Source organism: Urocampus carinirostris, chromosome 2, assembly GCF_059441175.1.
Source record: "Urocampus carinirostris isolate Australia breed hairy pipefish chromosome 2, RoL_Ucar_1.0, whole genome shotgun sequence".
Lineage (NCBI taxonomy): Eukaryota > Metazoa > Chordata > Actinopteri > Syngnathiformes > Syngnathidae > Urocampus > Urocampus carinirostris.
The window spans coordinates 54,857,826-54,873,075 of NC_142350.1; the positions used below are offsets into that span (position 1 = coordinate 54,857,826).

At 39.2% G+C, this 15,250-nt stretch overlaps 1 protein-coding gene across 1 annotated transcript; it reads right to left on the minus strand.

Moving 5' to 3' along the window:
* Positions 1-702: 702 nt before the first annotated feature.
* crot (carnitine O-octanoyltransferase) lies at positions 703-12,380 on the minus strand. The gene is made up of 17 exons (XM_088327166.1): positions 12,238-12,380; positions 10,678-10,811; positions 10,303-10,427; positions 10,046-10,227; positions 9,855-9,979; positions 9,631-9,739; positions 8,298-8,391; positions 8,017-8,142; positions 7,835-7,936; positions 7,662-7,745; positions 7,472-7,579; positions 5,610-5,740; positions 5,365-5,488; positions 5,215-5,293; positions 5,058-5,151; positions 2,672-2,791; positions 703-1,636 (listed from the first exon to the last, which is right to left on the minus strand). Exons 2-17 carry the CDS (start codon positions 10,790-10,792, stop codon positions 1,516-1,518), a joined length of 1,839 nt encoding a protein of 612 aa, XP_088183292.1. The 5' UTR covers positions 10,793-10,811; positions 12,238-12,380; the 3' UTR covers positions 703-1,515.
* Between the last annotated feature and the right edge of the window lie 2,870 nt (positions 12,381-15,250).

The window sequence follows — 15,250 nt, forward strand, 5'->3', positions numbered from 1 at the left end:
ATCGGTTAAACTCCTTTTGACCCTTTTTTATCATACATATTGGTTTCAAAACCAGATGCAAGCATTTATTTTGTAAAAACGTCACAACATTCTGAGAATAGGGAGCCTTATGTGCTTACCTTTGGCGAGAGATGGGAAGGAGTGCTTGTACTTTTTGCATAGCTCCACCCATCCCTCCCACTCACCCAATCAAATGACTAAGTTCTCTTCCGGTGTTTTGGCGTATTTACAGTTCTGTGGATTCATCATAAGGTATCTGAACACTGAACACAGATTACATAGTGAACTTTTATATAAAGGATTCTTTAGCGTTGTACAGCTAAAACGAGTTTTTTTTTCCCCCATTTTTTGTGTGACACCTTGACTGTAAATTGTAGTGAAAAACGTGCCATATATATACTGCGAAGTAATCATTTGACGGTATGTTTCGGTTTGGCTTTGCGTGTAACTTAACAGGATAGACAAATCAAGTTTTGGACAAGATGGAGAAATTTTGCATGCAATCAAATCTGTCTCTGAGCCACAGATACTCGTAGAAAGAGCCATATATGGCTCGCGAGCCATAGGTTCCCGACCCCTGCTCTAGAGCTCAACATCAAGGTCGCAGTAGGAATTTGATTTTTTCGTTGGTCTTGACAGTGTATTGCTGACCTGTGAGAATCAGCGTGCGCTTATAGCACATACCCATGGATCTCCCTCAACTGCAGATAGAAATTGTGTTTTATTTCCTTATTTGATGACCTCTTGTGTCATTCATTTGAAGTGCCATTGAAATTTGAAGTGCATTATTGTGTGACAATAATTATTTCAAATATTTATACATTGTTTTTACTATTTTTATCCTTTCAAACAATTTTGATTTGTGTTACTTGACCTGAAAGGAAAATTTTGTTATACTGTACATCATTTACAGCACTTACAAAGATAACACGAATGCATTTTTAAAGTGCTAATTGGTTTGAATGTTCCAGTAATAAAACACAGTTTCTATACAACAAAAATGCTAATAAAAGATCATACCTTATTGGAAAATATAGCTTTTTTTTTTTTTTTTAGAAAAATAAAAACATTGATACTTAAAACAAGTATTTTTTTATTTTGGTTGAAAATGATTTAAGAATTATTCAAACTATCTAAGGTACTCTTCCTTATTTCACGAATGATCTTTCCTTTATTAGAGAAAAAATACTTAAGAAAAATCAAATTAGTCTGAGAAAAATATCTATTTTCTGCACCTCATCAAATTAGGTTTCTTGTGATGTCAGAGGAATGTGAATCATGCTAGCTAACAATGTTTGAGACGTGTGTGGCGAATCTCAATATAGTGTCCATTCAGGGATCATAACGCCACTTAAAAAATAAAAACGATTTCCTAGTATTGTTCATGTTCTGAAACACTTTTTCCTAAAAATGACCGTCACTCTCAAAGAGTTGCATTGATGAAGCTAAGAGCTAACCTCTATTTTATATCATGGGGTAGGGGACCACATGAATCAACTAAGCAAAAGAATACACTCAAAGCTGTGATGTAGTCGCTAAGTGAAACATATCATGCATGGAGTTGGAAAAGTTGTTGAACAACGATGCAGCGTCCGTCTGGCGGCAAGATCTCCAGGCGCAGATGGAGATCACAACCCTGCAAAGTAGGGAAGGAAAAGAAAACAAATATTGGATTTACTGTACTTTCCGGACTTTAAGTCTCTCTCCGAAGTATACGTCGCACCGGCCAAAAAATGCAAACTTAGAAGGAAAAAACATGTATAAGTCACATTTTTTGGAGCAAATGTATTTGATAAAATACAATTCACTCCAAGTCACAAAAATTAAATGACATTTTCATCCTCGGTGTCATGGTAGACGATCTGATGTTTGTTTCTTCTTTCCGCTTACATCAGACTGATCTTTCAGATTTCATTTTCCCCTATGTTCCTGTCCGGAGTCTTTGCTCTGAGAATGCCGGTCTACTAGTGATCCCAAGACCAAAGAAGAGCTCTGCAGGTTTGAGAGTGTTCTCCATTCAGGCCCCGGTGCTGTGGAATGGTCTCCCCCCTGAGATTCGATCTGCAACCTCAGTGGAACTGTTTAAATCTAGGATTTAAACACACTTCTCTTCTATAGCATATGAATAACCAATATCTTGTGTTGACAATATCTGTGTATTATTTGCCCTCATGTAGGTTTTAGATCAGGGGATGGTGTCATAATAGTCTGTGGTTTGCAATAGTCTTTGATCTGTGCAGCCTTTGAGACTTTATATAAACATGACTTAAATTGACTTGACTTGGAATTTTCAATGCAGAGTCTTACACGGTTAATTTTACAGAGTGCAAATACTCTTTGATGAGGTAATTGGATTTCTATGTAACAAAACATGTAGAAAACAATTGGTAGTAGGTACTAATGTGTTGATGGGAAGTCTTGCAAAAGGTTGGTTATAAATTTTGGATTTTTTTTCTCAAAAAGCACCTGTTTCTCACTAACACACAGTCGAACGATTCATGTTGTATTGAGCAGCCAGATGAGACAAAATCTTTTGCCGTAACTGCAATCGTACATTTATGAAACAAAAATGGTGAGGGAGCTAAATACACTAGTGGGGTTATTTCAAACTAACAGAGCGCAACTTCCAGGAAATGTGAGTGTACCACTATGTACAGATTTTGCAAGATACCTGTCAGTGTTGATACGATAAAAGAATCCATAACCGTGATGGACCATAGGGGCAACAACGCCCAGGACTGTGGTGTAGCCCACCAGACTGGAAGACAGCACAAAGTTCCCACCACCTCCGCTGAAAGTACAACAAAAATATAGCAAATACTAAATGAAATATGTTTGACAGCTGGATTGTGTTTATCATTACGGCGTATGCCCGCACATAAGCCAAATTTAGAACTATAAAATACAATACTGAAATCAGGGGGTCAGCTTATAAGCCTATAAAACCAAATGAACACAAGGGAACGCAAGATAGACTCAGCCACCCAATGACACATGGCCATGTCGTGTCCTTATACTCCCCATTCGCCCGATCTCTTCTTCTAGTTAGGCACTTGCTGCATCCCGATTGTGTTTGAGAAGAACTAAATATCATTATATGGTGATCTCGTGTGTTTAATTGTCTTTTTAGCTCAGGAGGTAGAGCGCTCGTCTTGGGATCAAGGGATCCCAGTTCGAATCCCGGCTCGTCCGTGTTACATGTCGAAGTGTCCTTGGGTAAAACACTGAACCCCTAATACCCCCAATAAGCAGGTTAGCGCCTTAAATGGCTGCAAAGCCGCTATTGGGAAATGTGGAGCACATTGTAAAGCGCTTTGGGAAGTCATTGACTTGAAAAGCGCTATATAAATGCAGATCATTTCATTTCATTTTTTGCTGGTTATAGGGAAAAGCGGAGAACAGTGACAACAACAATAAAGTCAAAGAAAGAAATGATTGCGAAATACGAAAATGGTGTGCAAGAGTCTCCATCAAACTGGTGCTTAAAAGGTAAAGTAAACGGTTTAAATCCATACATTTTTGAACCGCTTATCCTCACTAGGGTTCAGGGTTGATTAAAATTATTTCGTTTTTATCTTTACTACCTGTATAGTTTTTTTTATTATTGAGATGTTCAACTAATTAGCCATGTTTGGGTACACTATTTATCAATGTTTTGAGTATTTATTTCATTTAGTATTATGATTTTTAAAGCAGTTTTAGGGGGTTAGCTAATATGCAATATGTGTGAGTAAATACCATACACTGTAGTGAGAAAATATTGTAATTGTTAAAAACAAAATATCCTTTTGTCAAGAACACAATAAATGTAGGTTAGAATGTAGTTGAACATCCAAATTGTCAATATCAATAAAGTCAAACGCAAATGATAAATGGGTTTAATAACAATAACATGTGCTGTTTTTATACCTCGTCAAGGGTCGCCTGCACGCTCGTTTCACTCTCAAGTACAGTTGTATCTCTACCTGACTACATACAAAGGTTCAAAAGTACCTTAATGGGGAAATATTGCTCCTAGTTATAAAGGCGTTTCAGGATACAAAGTCAAAAGTACAGTATAGTACGCGCTGCCATTCATCGTTTCCAGAGTTCTAACTGGCCCGCATGCCATTTGTGTTCCCTTGCTGCTCTGGAAACAGTATACTGTACAGTACCTCTACGAAGAACTATCATTTACGAGGGACTCCACGAAATACATGCAGAAAAGTGGGCATGGAAAAAAGAAGAGAAAGAGACTTTTTCCGGTCATTGAAACAAAGTAAGAGGTAATAGAACGGTATGAAAATACACGCCGCCGTGCAGGAGGAGTTCAGAGACAAGGAAGAGGACGCAGCCATCATTCCATCAAAATTCCATGAAGTCTCGCAATTTGTGGAAAGGAATTACCCAAAAAAGGGTTGATAGGTCGGGCTATCGCTTATTATGATTACGTCTGTCTCGCGCATTTGCAACAGATTGTCAAAATCCGGTAATAGCCGACGTCAGTGGATCAGTTTTCAGGAAACGGCAGGCAAAAAACAATCCTGAGGACCAGTAAACAAAGAGGCCAGTAAAGGTAAATATTATTTTCTTTATACTTTGTTTTTTGACAATGTGTGTCTCATTTTATGTGTGGTAATCTAATTTTGAGATGTATTACGTTCATGTTCTGATGCTCTTTTAAGATTTATTAAAAAAATATATCATACCTTTGCGTTGCTTGGAACGGATTAGCGCATTTATATTCAAAAGGCGTCTTTACCTACAAATGTTTCAGGTTACTAAGCTACTTCAAGAATGAAATTGTAAGGAGGGCTACCACATTACATATTTATTTTAGTATGTGACCATTTTAAAGCAGTTTTAGGGGATTTGCTTATATGCAAGTATATATATGGTGTTCTTTAGAGAAAAAAAATATAAATTGTTGAGAAGAAACATCTCAATTTTGTTAAGGACACCATAAATCCAGGTTACAATATACCTAAACATTGAAATGTACAGTATTAATAAATTCCTGGTCAAATAATAAATTCAGTTTTATGGGCTATAGGCTTATATCAGAGTATAAACAATACCTCTTTGTGTAGAGGGGATCCGTGTAAATCGCAGGTGTGGGAAGGCCCGCTTCCTTGGCAATGAGATAGAGTCCAAGAAGGTGTCGGTCAAAACCTAGCGACGAAATAGTGATGACGCTTTTTCATGACAAGAGTTTCCAATGAGTTTAACACTAACCTTTGCCCTCTTGGCCCTCCGCCATGAGCTTATTGTGTTTGTTAAAAGCTTGTAGCATGGCTTTCCTCTTCTCGTGAATCTGAGGAGATCATATGGGAATGAGAAGATCCTCTTAACTGATCAAGGTGTTTTTGTGATGCAATGCGTCACCTGGGACTTGGGGTCCATCATGGCTTTGCACCAGTTAAGAGCCTCGGTGGTAGACGGCCGCATGGTCTCCGTCCTGCCGTGGTAGAACCTGCGGGTCGTTGCAGTTTCATAGCAGCTCTCTTGTCTGAGGGACCAAAGCAGACATTTCAAAGAATTTGTTGTTTATTTAAGACCAAGGGCGGTTTAATTTCTTATTTTTGTTTTTATAAACCAACCCACCGATTAGGGCATATTTTAGCTCATACCTTTTGTGCAAGCGGTAGTAGCTCAGTTGCATGGCCAGCTGTACAAAGGTATCAGGGTGTAGATTCTTCTCCTTGATTGCGGATTTCCCAAAACCAGTGAAGGCGTGACACACAATCTGCAGGTCTTCCGCCTGAAAAAAAGTAGAAACGGCACAGTTGCGAAGTTGCAAATGTGAGCAGAGGCAGAAAATAACATCTAATTTGAAGTTGGAATTATTTTAATGAAGGATGCTTGAGTGTCGATATACATGCTGACACCAGCCATTTAGGTATTAGTAAGATATTAGGCCCGGCCCCTAACAGGCCTAAGATATCAATCATTTATTCGGGTTCGTGTTGGGCCAGGCTTCTCTCTCGCTGTATTTTTTTTTCATTTTTAATTCTGCACTCATCATGTGTTCTGTGTTTCTCCATGTTTGTAAAGATTTGCGCAGCAACATGTGGCGCGTCTGCGCGTGCTAGTACCCCCCGCTGTACAAGTGACAACGTGCTCGTCCACTCATGTGAGTCCGCTCTTTCTGTTCAGAAAATTTGTGTCATTGTCAAACAACAAAACTTTGTTTGGAGCATCCAGTCATACATTCACAGTTAAAAGAAAATGCAAAGATCCATAATTGAAGATAAAAAACCCAATACCCATAGATAACCCAAAATACACATTAAAGACAAATTTTTCCCTGCCCCCCCACTACTGTGTATGGGACATTGCTTGCGTCGGCACGTGCACTTGTCGGCCAAAATGACACTTTCTTCTTCCCCCTCATCCTAACAAATAAAAGATGCAAATTTCGGTTTTCTATGGGCTCGGTCAATCACATCAAGTTAATTTGTTGGGCTTGGGCAGGGCTTTAGTACCAGCAGACCTGCTGGATTTTTTTAGGCCCGATTTTACCTCTGGTATCAGTACTAATTAAAGTGGCCGATTAAGTATATAGTGCCCTATTCTGGTTGCTTAACAAATAAAAGGTAAAAACTAAGGGAATACAGAGATCCCTCGGTTTTCACGGTTAATGGGGACCAGAACCACCCGCCAAAAGTGGAAATACAGACGCTGCCCTACTTACGAACGAGATTCTGGACAATCGTTTATAAGTTGAATTTGTTCGTAAGTTGCTCCAGTGTTATATTTTGTATGTTTAAGGTTTATAAAAGTATGTTTAAGGCTTGTATAAGTAACCTGTATCGTTTTGTACTAAGAAAATAAACATTTTATAAAAGGATATACTCTATAAAAGATATATAAAAGTGGAACTTACTTTTGGAAGATGCGCTTCAAGAGGCCCTCCTCCGTGGTAAAAAGTGGCCGAAAAAAAGCGTTCAGACCATTTTCTCAACCGCATCAAGCTTTGTTATTCCACTTTCGTTTCAAAAGAAACGGCTTGCCTCTTCTTTACACCAACCATATTGGATGCGCAATATATTAAACAATAAAAAATGTCGAAGTCCTTAGTGCGCTGGACATACAGTATAGAATGTTCACACACGAACTAGGAAAAGGAAGCAGATTTTTTTTCTTCGAGTTGGATGCTGGCTGACCTCCCATAGCCCACACGCCAGTAGCGGCGTAAAGAAGCACTACAGTACTGTCCTGTACTCGGAAAAAGGTGCACACAATACAAAATCTAACTTACAGCAATGTCCAGATATTTTTCGACATCCCGAAAACAATGTCCGTTTCTCATAAGTCGAATGGTTAAAAGTAGGGGAGCGTCTGTACACAAATTAAGGGCTTACCGAGCCAGAGAGAACAAATTGAAACCCAGGGCATATTTTAAATCAGTCAATGATTTTTTGGGAGGCGTGCCTTCATTAAAGCGATTTGCCAATTGAGAGAGATTTCTTTATATTCCATATCGACTCACCATCTTCAGGTATTGCCGTTTTGCGTGGCTTATGTCATGCAAGGATTTTTGATCCACAGTAAAAACAAGCTCCTGAGGTAGAGACATTGATCGGACTTCAGCTGAGCCCTGAAAGAACAAATAAAATATTATACCGAGAAATAAAACAGTTTTGGATACATGCATATTGAGGAAAAATATCCATGTCTACCTTCCACTTGCCCTCTGTAGCCTTAAGTTGCTGGTCAACGTACCAACACATGGACACCATAACCATTGCGTCATATGGCGCGTGCTGCAAAAAAATACAAAAGAAAGAAAACATAATTCTGACAAGATTCCATTTAACTGCTCAAAATGGCTTCTTAATTCTTTTATACTCACGTCGCAATTGGATCCAAAAGTACCATCAGAGAACACAAGAGAGTTGTAGGACTTGTCCCCCCAGCGAATGGTGGGGTCACCTGTCAATGCTTCTTTTGCAATCTGCATCACAATTTTGTTCTATTGTTACAATTAACTAATTAAATGAAACAAGATACATATTTTCAAAGAAAGGTCAATACATTTGTGTAGTTCTCTGCAGAGGAGTATGGCTTGGCATCATCTAAGCTAATTAAGAAGAGGCTGCTCTGGATGGTCTCTAGGATGGTTTCGTTGTGAGGATCAATGCTGATGAGATGCTCCCTGGCCTGCACAGATGACGGCAAGAAAAAAGTTTGATTGCCTCTTCGATTCATACTCAATGATGAAAACAAGGGACACTTCATGAAGTTCATTTTTATATTTATTGACAAGAAATGTAATGCATTTCTAATAACATGTAAAATACATGATACCTTGTTACCTTTGCCCAGCGAGTCCTTTCATCTGAGGTAAGAGCAGCAACACCATCGCCATCGGATCGGCCGTTACAGAACTGTTTAATATAGCTCAGCTGCCTGCCCGAATCAATAAAAACAAGGAATAAATAATCCATTCATTATCTGCAGCGCTTATCCTCACTAGGGTCGCGGGGGGTGCTGGAGCCCATCACAGCTAGCTCCAAGCATTGGGCAGGGGACATGCTGCACCGGTGGGCACAGGGCACTGGGCACAGAGACAGGAAACCATTCACATGCTCACTCATACCTAGGGACAAGGTGGAGTCACCAATTAACCTGCCCCATGCATGTTTTTGCAATATGGGAGGAAACCAGAGTGCCCGGATGAAAACCATGCAGGCACTGGGAGAACATGCAAACTCCGCACAGGAAGGCTGGGTGCTGGATTTGAACCAATGACCGGAGCTGTGCTAACCACTCAGCTGACAGTTTTTTTAATGTATTTTTGTGATGCATTTCCTGGGTAATATATTTTTCAGCAAAGTCTACTAACCAGCATAAAGCATTTTCGGTTCTGGATATTTAAAAAAAATGCAAAAATTAAAGAAAATAAATAAAAATAATACCTAAAGCCCCAGTGTGTCTTATTTGACCACTAGATGGCCCGGTGTTGTCTAAAGCGAACAAAAGCCCGTGCCAGTGAGCAAGATGCCAGATCTACTGTTTAGATAAATCAATTGAGCTCTGTACTGTTTTGCATTAAATGCACATTCATTATTTGTTCTAAATAAATGACCCATTTTTTTAGGTTTTACAATCAATATACTCATACGATATAAGGGTGTAAAAAAATGAGCATTCTGTGTTTTTTTGTTTATTTTCAAAATGGCTAGGTTTCGGGGGGATATGGGATATTTTGAACAATACCCTCCTTGTACTTTCTGCACCGGTATTTAGAGTTTCAAACTAAATGATCCTTTTTTAATACATTGATTTTTTTTTTACTGCTATGTTAAAAAGTAACCTTTGTTTTTTTATGGCTGTAATAAAATAAATTGACACATTTTGGGACAAGTTAAACCTAGTTCTGGGTGCTTTACTCTCAACATATTTATTGTATTTGCAATTTCCCTGAAATATTGACATTATTTAATAATTACTTGTACTTTATTTCATTTTAAATGCTTCTTTTTAAATTAATTCAAAATCTCGTATTCACCTAGCAGTGCCTTAATGTACCAGTCTTTGACAACTACTAAAGTAGTAGAGAACATAGTTTTAATGTGCAAATAACCATAAACTTGTTTGACTTTAGCATTCACATTGTTCATCCATCACATTTTTATTAGAAGTTACCTGAGGATTTCCGGTGGAGTGAGGATTTCGCCGTCACAAACCGCATCAAACGTGAAAATACGTCCTCGACACATCACAACCAAATGTGTCGGGCAGTGGCCTTCTCGTTCTGTGACACCAAAACAACCAAATGAGTAAGAATTAGTCCTTATTACAGAACCTGAAATAGCCCAGAAAGGTACGGTCATGAATGAGCCAAGATTTCTTTTGTTTACATACAGTACCTGTCTTGAAATAGTTGTAGATGGTGTCCTTCTTAACTCCAGGTACTTTACAGGTGCAGAAGAGCATTCTGAACTGGTCCATATCCAATGCCATCTTACCAGCTTTCTGAGGGGGCAGCTTCTCCCTTAAACATCCATACAGTCCTGTAAAACCCGACTACTTCATGCAAGTCAGTGTGATTTTGCCTTACTTGTAAATCAGGTCCCAATACCGTAATGTGTGCCAGACGCTAATGCTGGCCCTCTCGAGTTGAGTTCCTTCAGCGGGCGGCCAGCAGTGCTCTAAATAAGGAGCCGGGCCACCGAAATTGACAAGAAGCTGAGATGGGATCCGCACCTCCAAGTACGCACTGTCTGACCACCACTCTTCCAGCTAGGACAATTCAAATCATTCTTATTTTACCGGAAATTTAAAAATGACGGTGTCGTTTCTGCAGCCGGAACAAACCCAATTCCTCCTGGTTTTGGCTCTCTGTAGTAGTTTGTGGTGCAGGTCTTTGCCAATGCCATCTTGAAATTTCCGCACGATATCCGCTGTTGTTTTAAACTCCTGCTCGGATGCAAATGAGCGCACTGATGGAAGGGAAAGGGAAATTTAGAGTGAAAAGAAATCCAAATTTTTTTGCATATTACAAAATGGAGATTTTGTAATCATAACAATATTGAGTAACGGTTGCTCAGAAACATTTTGACAAGGCTCAAATAATAATAATCACACGAAAATTTTCCCTTCGGTGAGTACCAGGCCCTCTCTAACTATGATTAACCTCTATCAATATCATCAACCCCCCAAGAAATCATCAAAGACAAAGGAGAGGATCACCTGCATCCAGGTACTTGGAAAGACTGCCCTCTAGAGTGGGCACAGGAAGAGAAGGCAGACCGTTTTGGTACTGGAAGGTCCTTTCATGTTTAGGCTCTGGCAACATGTTAGCCATTTTTTGTAATTTAGCCTCCCTGCAGTAAACAGTAAAGACACTTTAAGATATCAAATCTAATGGAGGCAAGAAAGAAAAAGAACATCAAGAAACCTAAATGAACAAATCACACAATGAAAGCAAAAATAGATTGATCGATCGATAAAACGATAGAGTCAAGGAATGGCTTTTTCCTCAGCGAGCTTGTTGGTTCCAGATACCGATTTCAAAACAGAAGCTGAAAACAAATGAACAGTTCCCTTAAAGGGTTTTTTTTGTACAATATATTATGAGCATAAATGATTTATCAGAGAATGGCTGAATCAATTCATCAGTGCAAAGAGTGACATGTTTTACCATCATTCTTAACAAAAAGGGAATTCCATAAGATGATTGAACATCTATTAAAAACTTAAACAGGTTGAATGGAGCACGATTCTACTGATGACTGCCTCAGGAAATCTACCGCTCAAACCTTAGAGAGGAAATCTATTTTATTTTGTTAAAGCTGAACTTTAGTTAGTGTGATCTTCTCAGGAATGTGCTTGTTTAAATTCAGGGTTGGGTAGGGTTACTTTAACTGGATTACTTTCAATTACTTTTGGATTACTCCAATACTAAATATGCTAATAAAAGACAAAAGAAACTAAATATGAATAAAATGACTAAATTTTGTGCAGGCTTGGGGAGTAACGGAATACATGGAACGGCAAAAATGATGTTGGCAAGCTGTTTGGATTTATTTTCATTTTGTTTCTGTCGCATTTTATGTTAGTTTTGCCGGAGATCAAAGCCAGGAGAGAAAGCTTACCAGGTGTTGTGAGTCATAATTTTATTCATATTTAGTTTCTTTTGTCTTTTTTTAGAATATTTGGTATTGGAGTAATCCAAAAGTAATAGAAAGTAATCCAGTTTAAGTAAACCTACCCAACCATGTTTAAATTTCTCATCCTGAACTGAAATTGATGTTCCTGTATTTCCGTGTGTATCCCACTAAAATAAATATATAAAATAGTTATATTGTAAAATAAATCACAAATGAATACACATAATTACGACTAAAATGAAGAAAGAATATATGAGAATGACTAATATAGGCAGTGACATGATTCAATATTATAATATCTCGAGATAGATAGATAGATAGATAGATAGATAGATAGATAGATAGATAGATAGATAGATAGATAGATAGATAGATAGATAGATAGATAGATAGATAGATAGATAGATAGATAGATAGATAGATGGATAGATAGATAAATAGATAGATAAATATTATATAGAATAGATAGGATAGATAGAGATAATTTGATAAAAAAACAGATTATAAAGCACTACTGTGTTTACATTCCGCATAAACAAATAAAATACAGCACTTGAGTAAATACTGCAGTGACGCTGGGTTTTAACTTGAGTCTACATATTTAAATTTGCACATGGTTCTTATGTAAAGTTCAACTTACCTCCAGGATGTATGTCGACAGAATCTTCGTAAAATGAATACCAAATATTATTTTGGTGGAAGTTTGGATTAGTGTTCACCTTTAACCGAGTGCCCCTCGAGCAGCCCGGAAGACAAGACAGTGCGCATGCGCAGGGCGGCGGCATTTGCCCTAGATTTCAGTAAGTTCATGTGAAGTTATTAACTTTATTGTGGGTTGCCTTTTGGTGTTATATAGAAAAATATTAAACATTGATATTTTATATATATTCAAAATTAAATTTGAAACACTTAAAGATCTATTTGGTTTAACAGTTAAAGATAACAAAAACCTCCAGGTTACTTTAACTTGATTACTTTCAATTACTTTTGGATTACTCCAATACCAAATATGCTAATACCAGACAAAAGAAACTAAATATGAATAAAATTATGACTCACAACACGTGGTAAGCTTTCTCTCCTGGCTTTGATCTCTGGCAAAACTAACATAAAATGCGACAGAAACAAAATGAAAATAAACCCAACAGGTTGCCAACATAATTTTTGTCGTTCCATGTCCCGTTACTCCCCAAGCCTGCACAAAATTTAGTCATTTTATTCATATTTAGTTTCTTTTGTCTTTTATTAGCATATTTGGTATTGGAGTAATCCAAAAGTAATTGAAAGTAATCAAGTTAAAGTAACCCTACCCAACCCGGTGCATTTCACACCTGGGCCTTGAGTAGGCTGAATCAATCCATCCCTCAGTAACTATTTTATGGCTCTAAAACTTTTATTGCAGCTATAGCTGCGACACGAATAAAAAAGCATCAATAAGGATCTTAAAAAATAGCAATGTTATTTTGGAAAATACCCACATTTTACTCACCCAGAATCATTTTAATTCGTGCACAAATCCATCCTCCTTTCTTTCCTTATGAAGATTTAAATTACTCTGTCGTATAGCTTTCGTGTGTTTGAGTTCCATTAAAGAAGTTATTTTCTATTGCCACGGTAGGTAATGCTGGAAATCGAGCTCGCCCTGTGGTATTTCTGGCATAAGTTTTTAAAATGTCTTTTTCTTCACATTTCCGTTGTGATACTTCTGTTACCAACCTCTGCACAGTCATAGTTTGTGTAACCTGTGTCGTTTCCCCAAGGCCTGCTAGCAGGCTTTGACTCGTCAACTCGGGATTTGATCGGCTAAACATACAGCTATATCTAACACGGATGTTATGCCTGAGGGCCTGCAGAACTGAATTTGAAGGCCCCCCGGGTAGATTTCAGACCCAGGCAACAAGTAATGACTGAAATTTAATTGGTTAAAGGCTTGAAAATGAAAGCACATATCTGGAAGCCTTGGAACTAGGAGGAAAAGAAGCAATAAAAGTAGGTTGACTGACAATTTGAAAATGTTTAATCAGTAGTCATGGACAAAATATTTTAAAATCACATGATTCCGTTTTTTAGGCCAGCAGAGCAGGCCTTGCAAGCCCTGGCGGCCCACCTCTGGATCATAAGTTTTTGGGGAATACCAGGATGGATGAAAACAAATGTAACTGTAAATCCCACATCCAAATAACATGTGGCGCTTCATGGGAATGTCACCACTACTCTGAATTAAATTTATCTTCATTGTCACCAGCTCAGTAGCCTAGATGGTAAGGCGTCCGCTTTGAGACTGGAAGGTTCGGGTTCGCGCCCCGGCCGAGTCATTCCTAAGACTTAAAAAGTGGTCGGCGGCGCCCTCTGTTGGCTGCGGCTGCATCGGCTCGCTACAACGGGTCAGGTGCAATCGACATTTCGTTCTGTGTACATTGTTACACAGAATGACAATACAAGGAAATTATTATTATTATTATTATTATTATTTATAACAATGTAGTGAATATTGTTTAAAAAGAGATTACATGGCGTAGAATTTCGGAGGTCAGGCGGTATTGAGTTCCAGAGCTGGAGGGCAGAGCGGCTGAAAGCTCTGCTCCCCATGGAGCTGAGGCGGGCAGTGGGTATAGTGAGATAGAGGGAGGAAGATAATCTGCGGGTGTGGGATGGCGTGGCAGTGTGAAGGAGGTCGGAGAGGAAGAGAGGGGCAAGGTTATGAATGGCCACGAAGGTGTGGAGCACAATCGTCTAATAACATTTAGCAGCAGAAAATGTTTCAATTAAGTATATATTTGTTTACTAGTCAACCCATTTTCTATACCATTTACCTTAAAATGTGCTGGAGCTTTTAAAAAAATGCGTAACTCTAATATAAAGCTTTAAAATCCGAATAATGGAGGAGGGTGTCAGAACTCAAACAGAAGGTAGACCCAAACGCCCAACGTTTTCACTCCAAGCTTCATTTACGGAAGCGGAGCAGTCATGCGCGGGAACACAAACGCCAGCGATTCGGCGATCGCTGGGCAGGAGAAGCGGGGCAGAGAAGTGAGGAGTGGGAAAACAGGAAGCCAGAGGCAGACGAGCAGGATACCGGACAGGTCGGGACAGCCGGGAACGATACCATGCGAGTGAACACAAACGCCAGCGCTTCAACGATCGCTGGGCAGGAGAAGCGGGGCAGAGAAGTCAGGCGCATGAAAACAGGAAGCCAGGGGCAGACGAGCAGGATACCGGACAGGACGGGACAGCCGGGATCGATGCCAGATACAGGATATGGGATAACGGGGCTTGGATCAGGGATGGATACAGGAAACAGGATAACAGGGCTTGGACCAGGGATCAATACCGGATACAGGGTACAGAACGAGGCTTGGATCAGGGATCGATACAGGATACGGGATAGACGGGATCGATAACGGATTCAGGATGCATGATACATGATACAGGATGGGTCAGGAACAGAACGGGAGCCAGGGTCAAAATGCTTGCCTTGCAGGTGCGGAGGTTCATTGACGGACTGACAAGGAGTGAATGGAAGCGTTGAGTTTAAATAAGAGGGAAGCCAATCAGGCAGCGTGCAGCAGCTGGCGCCAAACAAGCGGGCACAGGTGAGGGCAAAGGTTAATCGTGACAGAGGGACCTTTTTGATGAAAGTCATAAGACATTTA

Bases quoted from the DNA above. Each gene is read 5' to 3' on its own strand.
- crot (XM_088327166.1), bottom strand. From the start codon at position 10,792: ATGGCTAACATGTTGCCAGAGCCTAAACATGAAAGGACCTTCCAGTAC. The intron at 9,740-9,854 runs GTACTGTATGTA...TTGGTGTCACAG, and splicing joins CTACAACTATTTCAAGACAG to AACGAGAAGGCCACTGCCCG. The intron at 7,746-7,834 runs GTGAGTATAAAA...ATTTTTTTGCAG, and splicing joins CTTTTGGATCCAATTGCGAC to CACGCGCCATATGACGCAAT.